Source organism: Andrena cerasifolii, chromosome 3 (assembly GCF_050908995.1).
Source record: "Andrena cerasifolii isolate SP2316 chromosome 3, iyAndCera1_principal, whole genome shotgun sequence".
In the NCBI taxonomy this organism is placed as follows: Eukaryota; Metazoa; Arthropoda; class Insecta; order Hymenoptera; family Andrenidae; genus Andrena; species Andrena cerasifolii.
In genome coordinates, this window is record NC_135120.1 from 2,463,053 (window position 1) to 2,484,801 (window position 21,749).

The window sequence follows — 21,749 nt, forward strand, 5'->3', positions numbered from 1 at the left end:
ACACCGTACACATAATCTATGGTTGTATCCCTATCACCATTTAGGATTGCGCTCATGTATTTTTGTCCCAGCAGACCGAAATGGTTGCGAAACGTTTCTTGCCCCTCGGATGTTTGGAGTTGCTCTGTAATAGATGCTGCAGCGATTCATCGGCAGAAGTTTCAAACACATCTTCGTCATCATTGGTTGTGAGCGACTGTACATCGGGAAATGTATTTATTGACGCAGGAGGAACCGTGGAATCGTTTGATGTGACATTCAGCCGTTTCCGCTTCGATTGAATTGGTGTGGAGGTTACAAGCGAATTTTCCAATGACATGTATGACTGTTTACTATTTCTTTTACGCGATGCGTTCCATTTCGGCCGGATTTTTGTTTTAAGCGTTAATGTTTCGATGCTCATACTCGTCGCAGGTGATATGTCAGCTTCTGTCTCAGCAGTATTTTCCCCAATATGTTTTAAGGGCTCGGTAATAGGTTTAAAGTATATTTCCAGCGCGATATCTTCATCCATCTTGTCAGTCTTCAAAGACTGATGTTACATGCGAATGGATTCGCTGGTTTTTGCAATTACCATCGCTATTCTCTTACGATTCTTAATCTCTTGACTACTAATCATCATTGTATCGCCGACATTGCTTTCCCACCGACGTGTTGACGACGATTGAGCATCTCATGGTACCGCAAACTCGTTAAATCCCTTTCTATAACGTCCATTGGACATCGCGCTATCTTTATCTATCACCATGAAACCATACTCCCGCTGCCAACAATTACGACACAAAGCGCAGAAATCCTCGTAAGACATATCAGTGTTTACATGATCGTTGTACACATGTTTCAAGTTGGTACCATCCTGCTTAAACAGTATCAACAGATTCGCATTGTCGCGTATAAGATGTTTGGGAATCTTTGTATACGTCTGATAGAGATAGAAGCAGTCAACGTTCGAGTGGCGCCCCATTGCAAAGTATTCCCTTATCGTATCTTGCTTGTCGCATGCCACGTCGTCAAAGATAAAAATGGAATTCGGAAGCGATTCGCTCGGTGGGATGACGTCACTGTTATTCGAAAACGTAAAGTAGCGAATTTCATTTATCGGAGTCAATAAATTCTCCAAATACTTATATTTTGGCTGTTGCAACGACTAGGAATACACGTACACGTTCTCGAAGCACACGCCGTGAGGACTTTCCAACAAGCTGACCAGCACTTTGGTCTTTCCACAATTTGATGGACCACAAATGAGGCAGCGTATAGTGTTTGGTAGCATGCTACCGTGTCTGCGTCTCGTTTTCGGAGACATCATTTGCGATTTATCATCAAAATTAGTCACGCGTATCGCCACAGGTTGTCGCACGAATCGCATCCTCTCCGTGAACTGCGAAAAATGATTTTGATACGTCGAAGCTGCGGTGCGCTCTATTTATATGCTCGCGCCGGAGCAAAACAGCTCATTATTGTGGGATCAGACAGGAGGGTTTAGGACAGCAAATGAATATACTTCACTCGTTAGGAATAAAAAGTATAATGAAAACGGTTACACTCTCTCGGTTCACATCGCATCGCTTCGCAAGCCAGTCAAAAACAAAACTGGTCGGTCGCCGCCGGGCGCTGCTCTCCTGTCGGCGACCGCGATTCGCCTTTGTCACGGCTTCCAGACGCGTTTCGAAGACTCGAGAAAATCTCAGGGCCACCTCGAATCCTCGAGGCACACGCCACACGCCTCGCAACGAGATGTTCCAGCAGCGTCGCCCCGGACGCACGCCGCTCACGCGTACACGCACACGCACACGCACACAACAGTCACACCCCACATTATTCAAAATGCTTCTGATCCTGTCGGATAATTGTGATATTCGAGACCTAACCGCTGAGCAGTTGAAATATATACGAAAGATTATTCTACTGCGAGAGTTTGGCAGACACATCGAGCATATAAATGCGGATTCTGAGGTTCAGCAGTATCGTCGGTGCTTGGAACATTATTATGGCCCTTGGCAGCGAACGCATATCGACGGTCCAGCACCATTGATTAAAAACTGCAGCGAATGTCGCCGAAGAGAGTAAAGAAAGGTTGTGGCCTGTTAAATCGGGCGATAAACGCGTTACCTATCGAATTACATATTCCGGGATATCAGTTTTGTGGTCCAGGAACTCATCTGGCAAAACGATTAGCTAGAGGCGATCGAGGCATCAATCCGTTGGACGCAGCGTGTCGCGAACACGATATTGCATATTCGCGTAGCAACGACCTCGGTGAAAGGCACGCGGCAGATAAGGTTCTCGCTGACAAAGCGCGAAAACGCATCGTTGCGCGAGACTCGACTCTGGGTGAAAGAGGTGCTGATACAGCTGTTTGGGCAGCTATGAAAGCTAAGACGAAAATCGGAATGGGGATGAAAATAAAAACCCGCAAAAGGACTGTAAGGAGAGCATCGCAAAGGCGGATACTTCCGGTGGCAATACGAGGTGGCATATTACCACTTCTCCCGCTGCTAGGTGTTATCGGATCATTAGCCGGTGGAGCAGCGGGGATCGCCAAGACGGTAAACGATAATAAGGCGGCGCAACATCAGCTGCAGGAAATGCAGCGTCATAATTTACTTTATCTCGCACCATACAAGCGCGGACACGGAATATCGAAACGAAAAAAAAACGCCGAAAAGACAATAAAAATGCTCGAGAGCGTAACTACAGATGCGCAATTGGGGGAGTTGGCAAAACGTATGCGTATTCCATTTTTTAGAGGTGTTTTTATGCGCGATGCACTACCTGTTGGAGGAGTACGTCGAAACGAGAGCGGTATCGTGAATTTGGATAATGTCGAGGGACCGGGGACTCATTGGGTGGCGCATGCGAAGAGGGGGCGTCGAGCTGTATACTTCGACATCTTTGGCAATCTTCGACCGCCTAAGGAATTGGTACAATATCTGGATAAAGATGTCGTGAAAATCGAATACAATCACGCGCCTTATCAGGAGTACAATCAGAGCAATTGTGGCCAACTATGTCTACGCTTTCTACAAACGATTGGCTGCAAATTTAAGGATTGACTTCTCACCACTTTGATTCAGTACGAGTCCAGTCGTACAGCTTGGAATATGTCGTTAACATTCACTCTAACCGGCAAGAGTAGCACCCTCGCGGTGAGCTACTTTCCACCCATAGATTTGAGCGCCGATGATCACGAGCTTGGCCTAACAACCCTTGAAACTTACCATACAATACCCAACATCGATTCGAGCAACGATAAATTCTACTTCACCACAAACTATGAGACCAACAGCAGCGTTGACACCAGCCATGAATACATCACGATTCCCCACGGTTCATACGAATTAGACGCCATTGCCAAGTATTTGAAACAGCGATTACTCGAGCGGTATCCTCAAAATCTCGATGGCACCGATGCCAACGATGGCGGCGACAATGATGAGTATCCTATAGTGTTGCGCCCCAACAACAACACCATGAAAAGTGAGATGTACTGCTCGTTCATTGTAGACTTTACGAAGCCCAATAACATTGGATCGTTACTGGGATTCTCGACGAATCGCGTATTAGAACCGGGACAGTAGCACGAATCGGACGATCCGATTACTATCATGAATGTGAACATTATTCGCATAGAATGTAGGGTGACCGCTGGCGCGTACAGCAATGGGAAGCGCGTACATACGATACATGAATTTTCTCCCAGAGTACCGCCGGAATATATGATATCGGAAACGCCCGCGCAGATCATTTACCTTCCAATCACCACACAGGTCATTTCGGATCTAACGATACGCGTTGTGGATCAAGACGGACGGTTGCTTGATTTTCGAGGTGAAGAGATTACCATCAGACTGCACGTACGACGACGTCGATGATAATACATGTGGTGCGGCCGAATGAGATGCTTGTGTTGAACGACTTCAGAAACACGTTTCTTCGAAACGAAGTTGTTTGCAACAACAACAACAACAACAACAACAACAAGAACAACAACTGCAACAGCTCTGATTACGCTAAAAAGAAGAGGCTCAGTGCTGCGAACATTGCATTTTTGAAATCGCTGGGATTCATTGTACGCAATTAAGTTGAAAAATGACCGACATTCTAAGCATTGGCGCGAAGCCGACGTTTGATGATCGCATCGTCAAGCTTGAGACTCACACATACAACCCTTACGTCAACACAACGTTTGGATACAGCGATGAGATAAGAATACCTATACAGCAACAGGATTTATACACATTACCGTGTGAAAGTTTCCTCTACCTGGAGGGGAAATTGACGATAAATAAGCCGAATGATGTATCAACGGTGATGTTGGGAAGTAATTGCATGGCATTCATATTTGATGAGATTCGATACGAACTGAATGGTGTGGAGATTGATCGCAACAGAAACGTTGGAATAACTAGCACACTTAAAAACTATATATCGATGACATCTGATGAAGACAAAAATATGGAGAATGCGGGATGGGGCTTGAAACGGCATGATGAGCTAATAGTGAAAAATCATTTCAATTTTTGCATCCCGCTAAAATATTTGTTGGGATTTTGCGAGGACTACAAAAGCATGGTTATTAATGCGCGTCACGAATTAATTTTAATACCATGTGACGCTGAACGACGTTAATAAGCTGTCGTTGCTACATGCTTTGGAAAGTGGACAAAACCTGAGCATTAGTTTTCGCTCGTGGGATATGTATGAGTATCCTCTCTTACAAAGCACGACCAAGCATTCGTGGGCCGTGAAGGCAGCTGCACAGTTGGAGAAGCCGCGATACATTATCTTTGCTCTACAGACTGCTCGAAAGAATGTGATGACTGAAGATGTTACTCGATTCGACCACTGCATATTGACCAATGTAAAACTTTTTCTCAACTCGGAATTTTACCCATACGATGACATGAACTTGGACTTTGACAAGAATAGGCACACCATCGTATTTAACATGTATACGCATTTTCGTAAATCGTATTACGGACATAGTTGCAACGAGGCATTATTCACCGTGGCCCAATTTTTGCAATTTTGCCCCCTCGTGGTGATTGATTGCTCGCGACAAAATGAGTCGATCAAGAATAGCACCGTGGACGTGCGCATAGAATTTGATTGTAAAGAAAACGTACCTGCAAATACTACGGCCTACTGTCTGATTCTGCACGATCGGGTAGTTGAATACAATCCGCTGACAAATGTGGTGCGCAAAATCAATTAAATTACTGCGCTACTTGCCCGCCCTCTCCTGTACCGAATTCATACAAAATTTCATCGTGAAAATCGAGATGCTTTACGAGAAAGACTGCATTCTCCAGTCTGTCTTGGAAGCAAACGGACCTCTAAATTGTATCGATAATGATCGTACCAACATTCGTTGACCTGCAAGGGTTCATCGTCGATGGAAGATTTGTCGCGAAGGAAGTGGCTATCCTACGAAAGGGAACAATTCTCTCGCACTATATTTTTGGGAGTTCGATGCCACAATATCTTCTTACAAAATCCGACATATCGAGCATCCGGTGGTTGGTGGCAAAACATCATGGACTACGTTGGGAAAATGGAGACGTTCCGTACAGTATGGCTAAACACCTAATTATGAAAGCTGTAGCCGATGCGATCGACGAGGAAGATGACACGCCCCATGTCGTATACGTTAAAGGGCTGCAGAAACGCGATTGGCTCGTGGATTTCCTCGATGAAAATACGAGAGCGGACGTGATCATCGAGACGCTAGACATTGACTACGAGGATATCAAATCCCTAAATAAGCTAAACGTAGTTAATACTCTGCGATGTGGCAGACACGCAAAGCACTGTGCCATGCAAAATGTATTTAAAATATTCAACTGGTGGGCTAAACGCCAGAGGGAAATACACAAATAAAATATAATCAATTTTTAATGCATAACTGTTTTTTCTTCACCCACCTCAACCTCCAACCTTCTGCATGTACGCTAGATTAAGACGGTAGTTGTAATTATTATGTAGAAGTAGTACGATTCATGATCAAAGTGGTATGATAGACGTTCGATAGATGTTCAAGTGGTCCGATAGACGTTCGATAGATGTTCAGAGTGGTACGATAGACGTTCGATTGATGTTCAAAGTGGTACGATAGATGTTCCAAGAGGTACGATAGACGTTCGACACCCGTTCGATAGATGTTCAAAGTGGTACGATAGACGTTCAATACACGTTCAAAGTGGTTCGATACATGTTCAAAGTAGTTTAATACATGTTCGATACATGGTTGATATGCGATCAAAGTGGTATGGTCTAGTCGAATGATGTGTCAAAGAAGAAGGGAAAGAAGATGCGTGTGAATAAGGAGAGGACGCTCAGTGAAGAAGAAGATAAGTACATGGAGGAGAATGGTCAGCGAAAATGCAGGTGGCCTGTAATGAATATGGCGAAGAACAAAGGCATCCTACTTTGCAAAGCTATGCATTTCTCGATTTCATCATTGGAGGGGGTTTTGACATGCGAGAGCCAGGAGATGCATCGAGACCAGTTGCATTCAACTTGTGACATCGGGCTGCGACAGTCTGATTTTTTTTGTGAGCATCGTTTTTTTTCTAAAAACATGGGATTACTAAGGATTGCCCCTGAGTGCAGAGAGAATCCAGAGGTATGTACTTAACAATATTTTTTAACATTTATCGCGTTTAATCATTGATACCGAGTGAGATTAAAATCAGACGGTTGTGTCAATATTATATCGCGGGTTGCTATGTTTCAGGACTCGCCACCCCCATCACCCCCGTCATCCCCATCGCCGCCATCACCTCCGTCGCCACCGCCGTCACCCCCATCGCCGCGCGTCTGGTCGCCGGACTGGGGCTCGCCGCAGTCATCGCCGTCGCCGCCTACACCACTTTCACCGCCGCTGCAAGTATGTAATACTTTGTATTATTTTTGTGCGTTTGATATTCAATATGTTTGTATCAATATTATATCGATGTATTGTGTGTTCTAGAATTTATATTTCTTAATGAATGCGCGGCTGGTGGAGGAGGTACCATCCTCTGCGGCGGAGAATGCGGCAGGCCCCATGATGGCGGCTCGGCTGCGGCAGTCATGGCTGCCGTATCGGCGAGTGGGGCCGCTGCGGCTAAGACGGCCGCGGTCCCCATCGCCACCGTCGCCCGGCGTGCGACGGTTACGGCAACCGCTGCCTCGCAGCCGTCACCTCCGACGCAGCCGTCACCCTCACCGCCGCGGTCACCCTCACCACCACCACCCCTATAATATATTTTTTTTATTTTATATTCTATTTTTATATTTTATTATTATATTTCTACTTTTATATTTATATTTTTTATATTTATATTCATTTTATATTCTTTTCTTTTAATTTTATATTTTATTTTATATTTATTATATATTTTTTTATTGAATTTTCATATTTTTTGTGTTCTATTTATATTCTATTTATATATTTTTCTTTTTTTATATTCTATTCTTTTTATATTATATTTATTATTCAATTGTATTTTCTTTGTTTTATTATTTTATTTTCTTTTTTTATATTTATATTGTTTTATATTGTATTCTATTTTATTTTATATTTTAATTGTATTTTTATATGTATTTATATTTATATTTTATATATTAATTGGATTTTTTTATATTTATATTTATATTTGTATTATTCTATATCGTTTTTTGTAACAATATATACTTCTTAAACCTATATTATTTCTCCATTTCATTCACCCGTCATCCTCCTCGCCATCTAATTTTAAGATCTGCTGACGCTGCATAATTCTTTCTATCATTCGCGCAGCCAAGTGACATCATCCCGCACGGCCGCTCCAGAGGAGTCGAATTACGCGTGATCGCGCGATACGCAGCGACGTTAAATCGGAACGCTTTGAAATACAGTTAGCTTTAGAATGCATGCGATTCTATCCCCTATGTAGTGGTGTCTGTTGCCCTCCTAGAATTTTAACTTTAAAGTAATGCTCCGTCTCTTTCCCTCGAAGACGCGGTGTCGAAAAACGCCGATCTTTCCCGACATCATCTGAAACAATTTCTGATACAATTTCTCATAAAAATAAATTATTATACGCTGACGTTTGGGCTCATGGTGTGTGCGTGTGCGTGTGCGTGTGCGTGCGTGCGTGCGTGCGTGCGTGCGTGCGTGTGTGTGTGTGTGTAGCTCCGTTGGTTTCGCTATATGTACCATTCGGAAAAGACTAATGTCAGAGAGACGGCGTTTGGGGGAGTTGGTTAGGCGCCCCGAGAAGTTTTTTCATTTATATTAATATCATAAAATTAATATTTCCTTCCTTAACGACAGTCTGTACCACGCTCCAGAGTAGCACCTTCACCCGCGGTTCCTCCTCGATGCACTTCGGTGTATCGGTTCAAGATCGGTTCGGTATCGATATCTGCTCCTCGCGCTATACCCCCACCACTCCGCCATCTCTATGACGTCATCCGCCGCCGCCCGCCGGCAAAAAAAAAACAAATTTTCAAACTCAAATTTGGATTTCAAGGTCGGTTATCATGACCTTGAAACTCAAATTTGAATTAGAATCCCCATTGTAATACTACTCGTGCATTTCTACAAATGCTAGTTGTGCTTTTGATAGACTTTTTAGTTCTTTCATTTGGACCGTTCGCATGTACTTTTCAGTAGTGTCTAATCTTTCTTTTAGCGTATTCAGCTTATGTATAGATTTTGAGTGCTTTTTTGAGAATGTATATGCTATATTGTGTAAACGTCTAGCTACTGGTGTCAATTTGCTTTTCCTAGTTACTGAGCCGAGAAGTACTCGCCTTTCATAACTTTTGGGCGTTGAATTGATACTGCGTTCTTTCAAAACAGAATCTTCACATGAGGATTGTGGATTCTGTACACTTGAAGAAGGTTCCGATGCAATAGCATCAGCGTATTCGGTAGCACTTTGAGTATTGTTGTGTTTTATTCCTTTATCTGGGGTTTCACAATTGCTATAACAAATAACCTGCATGTCGTTGTAACTCGGCAAAACTTTAATATGTATGAATTCCTTCAGCGGATTTTCAATTGTAATATCCCCCTGCATCTTCTCGTCTTCTACCTTCATATTTGTAAAAATTCTCCCATCACTGGTACTTACAGGGGATGCGGCACAAGAATTGATATTTAACATTAACTCAGGAATTGCATCGTTTTTCAGTATTTGCCGAACGGTTGTAATGCTGTAGGCACTTTTCTTAAAATGCATTTGGCACACAATTCCTCACTGGTAAGGTCATATAGGTTGAGATTATTGATTGCTTGCACCCATTTCTCACTCCTTAAACATTTTTGGGAAAGCTATGTCTATTTACAGTGCTGTTGGAGTTGCAGCCTGGCACTACACACCTCCAATCAACTTTTTGCCCTGTCCCTGCAAAGTCAAACAAATCATTTTTGTCATGTGATAGCATATATTTTACAAGTATAATCTAAAAATATAAGTTTTAACTTTAGGAAAACTGTACATGAAACTTTGTTACCTGCCACTCTCTTTGCTATCGCTACTTTCTTGTCTACATTCATTTTAAACTTATTCAATACTATTGTATGCTTCAGAATATTCTGAATATTACACCTAAAAGTATAAATAACACTAGTATAAATAACCGTTGAAAATGGTTTAAGCGTCGGTGAACGCCAGTAAGCGTCAGTAAGCGTTAGTAAGTGTCGGCAACCGTAGCAAGGGTTAGTAAGCGTCGGCAAGCGTAGCAAGGGTTAGTAAGCGTCGGCAAGTGTAGCAAGCGTAAGCTGCAGAAGTGTGCGTAAGCCAACGTGTATGTACAAATATAAACACAACTATACCGCGACAGCAACGCCACCTAAATTATGAAAGCCTGCTGCTTCCTGTCTAAACGCTATTCCGGAAGTTCCTATCTTAGTTTCTGCCCCCTGATTATGGCTTTCCCCCACTCCGCGGCTGGTGCGCGCGCAGTCAATTGCCCACTCCCTGCTCCCCCCGCGCACATAGTTCCCCCAACCGCGCTCCCCCGCGCGTCCTCACTTCCCAACCCGCCCTCGTGCTCCCCTCAGAGGACCTGGTCTAGAAACCGCTTTGCCTTACTACTACTTTGGTTTGAAGCGATTCTGGTACTGCACTCGTGAATTGAACGGGTGCTGTTTGTTTTTGAAGAACATGTTGGGCCTGGCCTGTACCGGTTGATTTCCGTAGCCTGGCTGCGCGTAAGCTGGTCTTCTTGCTCGCAGGCTTCTGTAGTTTAAATTACTTTTTGGTTGTAGGGGTGTTGTTTTTCATGCTCCTGATGGTTATTTCATATCCTGACCTATTTTTTCCGTAGCTTTCGCCTCCTTTACCCTATCTAGAAGCCCTTTCCCGAATAAAAATTCATCTGTTTCCGCTTTTTCTACTAAGGCTTTCCTGTGTTTCTCTACACTCGGTAGAATAAAGGCCTTCCGTGATTTAGTTTGCCCGAATATTATCTAATTTATAAGCTTTGGCGGCATCGTTTAGTTTACCAATAAATTCAGCTTTGTCGATGCCTTTTCTCTTCTTCCAAAATAGCATTTACTACTAATCTCAACACTGGTGAGGCTGCCGTTGCTAGTTTATGTCTTTCAGCAACGTGGTTATCTCTTTTTACCGATGATTCTAATAATGTTGTAGCAAATTCCGGGTTTAGTTTTGGTGCTTCCAAGACCGTCAGTGGCGGATAATTTTTTAACAGTGCATCCTTACCTTTCTCTTCTATGCCGTTAAAAAATCAATGTTTTCATCTCTTTTTAATGGACGAATATAATTTAACTTTTTCCGCATTCGTTTCCGTTGGGTCACTACCTAGGGCTATCAAAATGTCATCAACCAGAATTTTTTCCTGTACTTCTTCCGTGTTATTTTCCTCTACCCTTTCATTCTCTTTATTTGCTCCTATATCCGGGCTCTCCTCAAAAGGCTTATCCTGTTCCTAGATTTTTTCCCCTGAAACAATATATCTATATATTTTTCCCCTGTTTCTTTTACATGCATTAGAACAAGGACGGCCCTTTCGCGTTTCAACATGCCGTTGACCACGTGCTTTCGTACAGGACATAGGAAAGACCAACCGTCATGCCGCTCGTGCATGCGCGTCTGGCTAACTTCCGTTTTTACTATTACTATTTGACTGGCAAACGGGAGGTTTTTGTTTGTCCTGTCGCTCGTACAGGCGCAAACCGCTTTGCCTTGGGATATATTTTGTCTCTCCTGCCGCTCGTGTAGTCGCTTCGTGACCCTAAATTCTCTCCGCCCCATTTCTACCCTTCCTTTCCTTTCTACAATTCTCGAGAAGCTGTGCTCTTTACAACTACAAAAATTCCTTATCAACACTAATGCATTGCCGCTGTTTAAATCTGGATTCAGACCAAACTTTAGTACCACAACATCGCTTCTCCATATGTCGAACTTGGTACTTAGGGCTTTTGATTCGCTTCGAATATCATGTATCGTCTCGCTTGACTTTTTTACAAGCCTTCGATACTTTAAATCATGATTTGCTTATCAACAAAATTTGCAACTTTAACATTAATGGCTCAGCTCTCGACTGGTTTCGTTCTTATCTTACTCGACGTTCGCAGCAGGTTGTAATCTGTAACCCTTTCCCTCAATTTTCTACCATACGCGCAGGATTCAGGGGTAGTCATCGTCACATGGCCTTCATTTGAATCCTTCAAAATCCACTTTCCTTCTCGCCGGCTCATTTACCCTCCTTCAAGATGTCGCATCATTCTCTATCTCAATAAATCAAACTATAATCCCAGTGAAATCCTCTTTAAAAGTACATGGTGTTACTTTCGAATCCTCCTGGAACTTTACCTCTCACGTATCTACAAAACTCCTAGCTACTAGTCTCCGTTTAAAACTACTGTATCCATTTAAAAGAATCCTCTCCACTCGTCAAAAACTGCTTGTCTCCCAGTTAGTTGTCCTTTCATTGTTTGACTATGCCGATATTGTTTATTTTCCCTGCATCACCAAGTTGACACTTCGTCGCATTCAATATGTACAAAACTCTTGTCTTCGCTTTTCGTTTAATACGCGGAAGTACGATCATATTACCCCGGTATTCATATAAAATCACCATAAAAAACTTCAAGAAAGTAAAAAAAATTGCTCCAAGTACATAAAATTAAATAAATCACAAAAAATAGAAGATAATAATAATTACAAAAATAAAAAAAAGATGTGAAATCAAAATGAGCTGCAAGTAGATGAAGGTGCTTTCAGTCAAATAATTGGCGTGGCGAGGCAAGGTATTCTCAGATCATCAATATCCATACCTTCCCTCTCGCGAGCTTACAGATAATTTATCAACTTAAAACTCTAACAATATGAGTACATTTTCATTATATTGCGTTTTAACGTAATTAAAAGATCATTCATCGACACCGATACCTTTCTCCTCACAAGCTTTCAGATAATTTGACAATTTAAAACTCTGACAATATGAGTACACTTTCATTATTTTGCGTTTTTAAATAATTCTTATTCATCGATACCTTGACCTTGCCTAGCCACGCCAAGTATTTGACTGGAAGCACTATTATGTACTTGCAGCTCATTTTGAATTCATATCTGTTTTATCTTGTAATTATTATTATCTTCTATTTTTTTACTTTTTTAAAGTTTTTTATGGAGATCCAACTTTTTTTGACAAAGATAATTTGCATAGGGAACGACTTCAGAGAATTTTCAATATTATATTATTATCTTCTATTTTTTGTGATTTATTTGATAATACCTTTTTCCGTCCTCGACTTTTTCATGTATTTGGCGTATTTTTTTTTTACTTTTTTGAAATTTTTTTTATGGGGATATTATCTATAATATAATAATTTTAAAGAAATAAATTTTTTATTTTATACATATACATGAAAATGTGCTTATTTCATTTGCTCATGCAGCAGGGTTACTTTCTCTTTCAGCTGTTGAAATAATTTACTTCGTCTGCATTGTTAACTGAAATAGGACATATTTACTAATTATTTATAAATTATCATACGTGCTCATATGTCAAGATAAATGAATGAATAATTGCGCATGCAAAACCCTACCTGCAAATTTGTGCGTACATAGTCCAACGTAGATCACACTGCATCATCTTCTGCTTCGATTATCTGTAAATATATGAAAGCCACATTTGTTTTAGTTATACAACTAAATATTCTTAATAGAGTGGCCTTTGCTATAGTAAGTGTAGAGACTACATAATGTGCCCAAAGCAGGTGAGAGCGTACGGTGGAAAGTCTTATTGCAGGAAATTTAAATGCTAATGGTAATTTAGCGAAAATGAACGAAGAGATCCAATATTTTTCACGCACAATTTATTGGTGTTGGAATAAAATTAATTTAGTATGTTTATTGATGAATTGTAATATTGTTAATTGGAAACTAATACAATTAATGAATAGCATGGGAACTACTGTGGATTCTAATAATAAAGTATTACGCATATATCTTTCACAAAAGATTGAAAAGTATCAAGGGATATGGGTTTCCAGCATACTTACTTCACTAATGTGACTTGCTCTACATTGCAAGGAGTCCGCCATAATTTTCTTAATTCTTAACGCTATGTCTTTTGACAAATTTTGTCGATTTACCTTATTTGATAAATTGCCAGAAACTTGCGTGAATGAAGATACTTCTCTGGTGAACCTTCTCCGGACAACTTCCAAGTCTGCGACTCTACATAAAAAATCTATTAAAAAAATTTGGCGACTTACCTTGTTAATTGAGACAATAATTCAGTCTCCTATTTAGTGTAAAAACTCTTGACATTTCAAATTTGGGCAACTTACCTTATTTGACATTGGTAGGTTATGATTGATGACACTTCACCGGTCATAATTCAATAGTAATATAGGTATATGTACAATCACGGATAACCATCCCTGCCGAATGATCCCGAGAGTCGACGAACGAAACATGTGTTAGTTTCTTTTGAAGGTGTACGTGTAACGCGTACGTATACGTATTATATTGACGAACATTTGGTCGAAGAAGAAAAATCACCGTTTGCGACTGATTCATAAAACGATATTACGATATCTCTGTCATACATGTACCAATTTTATTGAATTAGGTCTTATTCGAAAGCTTATATGCGGTTTACATCAGAGAAATGCCTTTAAATTTCGAAAATATTGCAGGCGTGGTGAGATATTAATGAAATAAGTCTACTCAATGGTCAAGTCACACGATGGTCAAGTTCGGTTTTTTAAATGGATCTGTTTTTTTTAAGAGATCAGTTGATAGTGCGTTCCAAAACAAATTCAATAAGCTTTAATGTGTACACTTGATTTCCCCTGGTTTTTGAGATATTGCGCTTGCAAATTTACTGATTTTCCCTGGAAGAAAACCCGCTGGAATAGCAAGCACCGGGGACGGTCTTGCTGGCGCCACGGGTGGCCTTGCCTGTTGAAACACATAACTACCTGCCAAAGGTCTACGCCAGGAATGGCAGGCCCAAAGGCTGGACAAATCTTTTCCGTCAGAAATGCTACTTAGATAGGTACATCTGCGGTATCAAGAAGCGCACCGTTACTTTTATTTCGCACTTGCTTCTACGCTGGGATGGCCGATTCTTTTGGGAAGGATGCAAGCTCGATTGGTTAGGTTAAGAGATGTGAATGTTGCTGGACTAAATTTCAACCATAGGGAGCAGATTGTATTAGTAGCAATCGGATTCTTCACAGCAATACCTCCTCCCCAATGCCCACCTTCCCTCGCAGGGAATACGTCATTGCATGCTTTGACACAAGCAATTTGTGTTCCTTATTTAAAAATAGTCCGATTTGCATGATATTTGGTATGATTTTCATCAGAAAAACATAAGTAATCCATTGGCGGCACTTCCCTTTCGATACGATGAAGAAAAGAATTTCTTAATACGCTGTAATGGATATTGTACCCTCGACTGTGGGGGCTCGGCCGCAATTCGCTACGTTCGGCCCTGGATTCATACCTTTTTCCGAAAAAAGCCATAAAAGTCGGGTGAGGCACTGGGAAAGTCTGTCCTCGCCACGGGGTACCAGGCCGCATCTCCTTGACGGACATTGCTTCTGAATTACCCTGTATCATTTGTGCACTGTATGACCCGACTACCCTCCGTGTAATCGGTCTGCGCGAAGTGGGGCGCAAGTTCAATCATTATCAGTACTCCTGCTTGAGAGGAATACGATTTACTTTAATTATAGTACATGTGTGTTTTGTAATAAAGTGTTTCTATCGTCTCCTGAATTCAATGACTGGCATCCCGGCATCTACGCTCCTACAATCCACCATCAATACACCTCATGGAGAGACACAAGAAGAAAAGGGGTAGCCCGCTGTCGACGCGTGGTCCTCTCGAGTATAAACACGAGCTTCAATATCAAAACAAAAGCATGCGTTGACGTATTCCCTGCGAGAGAAGATGGGCATTGGGGAGGAGGTACTGCTGTGAAGAGGGCCTCTTCAAGAGAACAGCCGTTGGTGAGGGATGCACATTCGATTGGTTCTAATACAATCTGCTCCCTATGGTTGAAATTTAGTCTAGCAACTTTCACGCATCCTAACCTAACCAATCGAGCTTGCATCCCTCCCAAAAGAACCGACCATCCGAGCGTAGAAGCAACTGCGAAATAAAAGTAACGGTGCGCTTCTTGATACCGCAGATGTACCTATTTAAGTATCATTTCTGACGGAAAAGAATTGTCCTGCCTTTAGGCCTGCCATTCCTGGCGTAGACCTTTGGCAGGTAGGTATCTGTTTCAACAGGCAAGGCTACTAGTGGCGCCAGCAAGGCCGTCCCTGGTCCTTGCTATTTCAGCGGGTTTTCTTCCAGTGAAAATCAGTAAATTTGCAAGCGCAATATCTCAAAAAACCAGTGGAAATCAAGTGTATACATTAATGCTTATTGAATTTGTCTTGGTACTCACTATCAACTCACCTCTTCAAAAAAATAGTTCCATTTAAAAAACCGAGCAGCTCGACCATCGTATCTTTTAAAATAATAATAAAAAAAATCGTCTGCGCTAATACATTGGCCCCCTCGAATCATGCAATTCCATATATTTTTTGTTTTTATCTCCATTACGTTAGGAGATATCCTGCTGTCCAGTCTACCGTAGGCTACCCTGTATATATAGTGTGTCGAACATGTACTTAGCGTCGAGACGGTACCACGTCTCTAGATAATGCGTACTCAACCCAGTGGATGAATTTTGGGTGTTTTGGTTGGAATGGGATAAGAGTGGCTTTGATTTCGTGGGTCTTAGAAAGGGGGTGAGACGGGGCCTCGATTTAAGAGGGCTTTTGGGGAGTGAATCATGCTCTTGATTTGGGAGGGCTTTTGGGACGAGGAGCTTGTTCAGATTTAGATGCGAGGGAGGAGCTCGTGCCTTGTGGGGCGAAGAGGGGAAGAGGATTTCATACTTGACCATCGCGAGATGAGGACCGCTAAGGTCTTCTACATCTTTTGGATGGCCCAGTGGTTGAGGAAGAGGTTAAAGTTGAGTTTTTAGGGATAGTGGCGGAAGCGTGGAGTTGTTTGTCGGGAACGACGTTAATTTCAATTTTTTTTTAAAAAATTATTAATTTTATTTTGTACCGATTCTAGTGAAAAAAATCCCAACATTTCTGCGTTTAGTAGGTCACGTAGATAAAGTATATTGTCGAAAATAATAATAAAACTATGGATTATAAGTGTTGTTTAAAATAACGAATGCTGTTTTATTCATATACTAAATACACTTGGCACTTTACATTTAAGTATCTTAAAAACTCGCAAATTTCCGCAAATGTTCTCAATTGGATATAATACTTGACGTGTTACTGTATATCAAGAAACTTGTTACAGCATGACACTCGGTGACACATTATGACACATTGAGAAAATAATTACGAGGGTAAATTCAAAGATATTTTACTTTGTTTCTGTGGAAAGTTTCTCTGACGCATTCCAACTTTCTCTGACGCATTATACATGCTCCCATTTTCAAGACATTAAGAGATGAAATTTCATCAACTTTGACGGCCTATATCTAAATAATTTCATGCACACACACACGCACGCTCACGCACACCGGAGGTCTCCTTTGTCAGAGATAAAATTGTTATACAATAAGCAAGAGTATCCTCGACTTGGGGTTTCTCAGAACGCTAGGCGTTGTCGATGCACATTCTGGTTGATAACAAAAAAATTTGAGGTTCGGGACGTAACACTTAGTTTTAAGCATATATTTAAACGCTTATAACGAACAAACGAAGCCTCAAGCGTAATATCGTTATTCTTGATTTTCGTCTTATTCTGGTGTCTAGAATCAACCCTTAAATTTTCCCCCAGGAGTCGAACATACTGTATAACTTTTTAATGCTAACCTATAATTTTAACTTTAAAAATTACAGAATACCGACTATAGAGCTACAGAATAGCAGAGGCTTATCCCACCAACAGATTGCAGTATTAAATTCTGAATTAATGGATCTTACAAGACGATTACAAGGAGAGGTAGTGATTTTTGAATTAGCCCAGCATGTTCAGAAATATCTACATGAGAACAACAAGCCAAGCTATAGCAGCTTTTATGAAGAAATGGTTTCCAGACACGAAGAAAAAGTTAAATACGAAATGTTGGAAAAACAACTAAAGGAAGACAAAGAGAGACAGGTTATAAAATTTACCATATCTTAACATATAAACAATATGATGTTACAAGGCAAGTCAGTAAAGTTTAGTATTTGCCAGACCCGGTTTGGGAAACTTTAGCTTCTTGCATAATTTATTTATTATTTTTCTTGAAAAATTATTAGTTGAATTACTGTAAGCAAATATACGGTAATATACTTACTAATTATATTATTGATAATAAAAAATTGCAGGTATTACAGGATGAAATTCAAAAAAGACAGGAAGCTCTAAAAGCTGAGATTCGGGATCGAAAAGAATCAATTCGCATAAGCAGCGATCGATCAAACAATCCATCTCAATCAATACCGTCATCTCCTCAAGAGAGGTCACAAATTTATACTCGAAGAAGATGCGCCAGTAGTTGTGAAAGTTCCGATGGTTTCTCATGTGAACATAAGGGCACGAAACTGCTACACTTCGATCACAACAAAGGTGTGCAGTTTATGCGATTGTTTATTAAATGTTATTTTAGTAGAAGTTTAGAGTTTAAAGATAAGTAATGTACTTTATTCACAAGTTATTTATGTGAAGGTATAAAAATATAACGAATGCAATTCTTGGTTTCATACGAAGTTCAAACCAGGTAATAACGGAATTTCAATTTGCATATCCAGGGTTGTATCGAACATTTATAGAAAAAAATATCAATCGATTCTCGGGGTTATTTTAGACCAGACCTGTCCAGCTTCTGCTCTTGTGTGCGAAGAGCAGCCGCGAATGTTTGCGAGCCGGGTTACCGGGAAAATCTCTACGCGTAGTAAAAGGAGAACACATATGTACTAATACGACTTGTGCGCGCCAATCACGTCATGTGCCGTCACCGCGTCACCAATGTAACGTTTCTAAGCGTGCCGTTGACGCGAGTTACAGGATATTATGATAGGTTCCTGTGGCGCGCAATAAAAAAATGACTTTCACGAATCAGAATTCTTCTTAACAGTGTTTATTCATGAGGAACACGTTCTACGTATAACTATTTAACAAAGTTGATGACGTTTTAATCAATATAAAGGAATATAAACGATTCTAATGCAAATTATAATAATAAATTGTGCTTGGTCGAAATAGAACACAAATTAATATAAATACGCTTGGATGAAATAGAACGCAAAATGATATAATGACACTTGTTCGAAATAGAACATAAATTATAAATGATATTGGCTGATCTAGGTTGCGACTCGTGGTCGGTACAAAAGAGAATACCTATAATCGATATGGCAGGAATTGATCTCAATGGCTAGGCAATGATAGAATTCGTATGAATTGCTTGATCTGGATTTATGAGGAGTTAGAATGTTTTATTTATTATTCCACGATGCTCAGGTGTTAGTTAAAACAACCTGAGATGAATACTTCCACGGTGTTCAGAAGCTGGTTGAAACAACGTGAGATGGTAAATTCTCATGGTCCAGGAGCCGTCTTAAGCTGGGATTTCCATTGCGCGGCTCGCCGCGGCGGCTTGCGGCAGTCCCACTAGTGCAAGGGAAAAGTATGCATCTGTTTCTCCCTTGCACTAGCGGAACCGCCGCCGGCCGTCGCGGCGAGCCACGCATTGGAAATCCCAGCTTTAAGGTCGAGTTTCCTAGCCGCGGTCGGCGGCGGCGGTCGACGGCGGCGGCCGGTAGCCCGCCTCGGCGGCCAAATTCTGGCCGTGCAGTGTTCAGGGTCCCATTTTAGTTCGAGCGCACATGAAAAGGTCGCGGATTCATACCTGTTTCAGAAATGAAATAATTTTTTATTCTTTAACGTATCGATATGGAAGCGACACCAATGGATTCCTTATGTTTTTCCGATGAAAATCATACGAAATTTCATGTAAATCGGACTATTATTAACGAAGACAACTTGAAATGATATAAATTAATTTTTCATAGAATTTCCTTCATGTGGTCCGAATTACGTCGTTCGTGGTGTCAGTTTCATCAGCGAAACATAAGGAATCCATTGACGTCGTTTTCGCAAAGATCTGATAGGAAATGCGGAAATCCTGGACATTTCTGACTTTTTAATAATATTATAATCCTTTCGAGGGTCGAAGGCCATAAAATTCGGTGAGGCACTGCGAGGGGTTGTCCTCGTCACGGGGTATAAGGCTGCATCTCTTTGACGGGCGTCACTGGAGAATCAACCTATAAGTACGATGAGTTCGTGCGCGCAGGTACCGTTGTCAACCGCCGACTCGCGGGACAAAGTAATCATAAACTGCGACCCTGGCGAGACCGCTCTGGCCGATAATCGCTTGATTAATGTTTGGGAACCAAATATGGCATTTTCCTCCTCTACTATATTGCTAATCTCTCTACGTTCGTCAGGCAATAAACCGTACTCCGCTACAGTATAAACAAGTTATAATAATGTTCTGTGCGCTGACCGCGATGAAAATTGATCTTGTGAAAAGAAGAACATGTTCTTAGGTTAGATCGAAAAATGTTTCCCTGGCAATGGGGTATTGTAATATGACTTTAAGAAGATAAACATGTAATTTTGTATCGTTACATATTTAATTTGTTGTCCTGATTGAAATTATAATTCTTAAAAATATTAAAATTTGTTTGATTTATATTTATCAGCAAATAATTACAAAATCGTTGCCATAACATTAATATGTCTATATCTTTTTTTTAAAACATTATTATATTGCTGGGGAGATTAATGCAAGACTGACTTGTGGCCCTTGGTGATGGACGTAGGTGTAGCCGTGAGAATTTGATTTTCCCTATAGTGGAAAAACCAAAGTTCCTTAAAATGCTAGTCAATGTGGTCGCATTTGACAACATGGTCGCGGATATCTGTATACCGACTTTTTTCCGACCATAAGGCACATCTGCATCTTCTTGGATTCCATTTTTTTACCTTACTTGAGAGCAGCGTAGTTAATATTTCAATGAGTGGAAATTCCCTATACCTACCGCGGTGCGAAGCATCGACAACCTTTTAAATATTTTCAATCGACTAGAATCTTTCACAATTGTATGCATTATTACGAAGCCGATAGACGAATCAGTCGGATCATAAGTACGTTGCACGTTGAATAAGCATGTAAAGCAAAGCGCATGTAAAGGCACATCCAGACGCTGATGCAAGAGTCATGAAACCTGTATCTGTGATGCTGGCATCAGTGTTTCATGGCTCTTGCATCAGCGTCTGGATGTGCCTTAACACTTTTTTAGGAACTTCATTAATAATATTTGGCATTTTCACTGCAAAAAGTAGGATGTTGCATTTTCCCCCGATTTTTTGGCATTCAGCCTCACTGTGCGACATAGAATACAGGTAATTACTCCATTATTGGTAAATAATGCCAAATCTTGTTTTCGCCGTTGCAAAGCCAAATATATGTAGATTATAAAACCAAAAAGAAATTTCCTCGGAAGTTCCCGGAGTGTAACTAAAAAGCCGATAATTGCTGATATTTCTTCAATGGGTTTCTTATGGAAAAGAACTGTATGAACTAATTATTTGCTATTGCTTACCAACAACGATACTACTCATTTCGGTTCCCCAAAAAATTGTGTCTTTTATATCATAAAAATTTAAAAGACTTGATTCAAAACTTTCCACAAGAAAAAACATACCTTGACACGTGTTTACACACAGATCAGAAGTAGACGCCACGATATTTTTCCCTTTTTTCGGAGTTCATATTATTAGTTTACAAGAAATATATAAAAAAAACATAATCCCATAACATATATATAAAAAAACATAATCCCATTACTTTTGAATTCTGGCTTGTTTCCTTATTTTTGGGATTCTGTCCCACTGTGACGCTGGATCGCAGCGCGGCCGCAGCGAGCACTTAGTTTTGAGGAGTCAAGCGGTTTGGTGCCCTGGCTAGCCGCGCGGCTAGGAGTTTCCGCCATAATGGCGGAAAACAGACACTCATCCCATTGTGTTGCGTCTCCAGTAGCCTAGGTTGCTGCTGTAGCAGACGTGCAGCCGCGGCCGGTCGTAAACGCGGCTAGGAGAACGGATGCATGCTTCTCCAAAAGAGCGGTGCTTAGGATTCGGCCGCCGGCCGCGCCTACCGGCCGCCGCCTCCGGTCGCCGCCGCCGATCGCAGCTAAGAAACT

General features: G+C 41.1%; 2 protein-coding genes and 1 long non-coding RNA gene across 6 annotated transcripts in view; 1 reads left to right on the plus strand and 2 right to left on the minus strand.

Moving 5' to 3' along the window:
* Gcn2 (eukaryotic translation initiation factor 2 alpha kinase Gcn2) overlaps window positions 1–21,749 on the plus strand; it is a 387,266-nt gene that overhangs the window by 141,133 nt on the left and 224,384 nt on the right. For 3 of the 4 annotated variants that reach the window (XM_076808485.1, XM_076808487.1, XM_076808484.1), the window contains exons 3-4: window positions 17,391–17,652; window positions 17,865–18,105. The exons of the other annotated variant lie outside the window; for it this stretch is intronic. In XM_076808485.1, the coding sequence (XP_076664600.1) occupies window positions 17,391–17,652; window positions 17,865–18,105 (503 nt within the window). The remainder of the gene's footprint in view (window positions 1–17,390; window positions 17,653–17,864; window positions 18,106–21,749) is intronic. 4 annotated transcript variants of the gene reach the window in all.
* LOC143367013 (uncharacterized) overlaps window positions 1–21,749 on the minus strand; it is a 236,059-nt gene that overhangs the window by 52,136 nt on the left and 162,174 nt on the right. The window lies entirely within an intron of this gene.
* Window positions 12,884–21,749, minus strand: part of LOC143367098 (uncharacterized) — a 30,828-nt gene continuing 21,962 nt past the window's right edge. The window contains exon 3 of the long non-coding RNA XR_013084960.1: window positions 12,884–13,117. This is a non-coding gene — a long non-coding RNA (uncharacterized LOC143367098). The remainder of the gene's footprint in view (window positions 13,118–21,749) is intronic.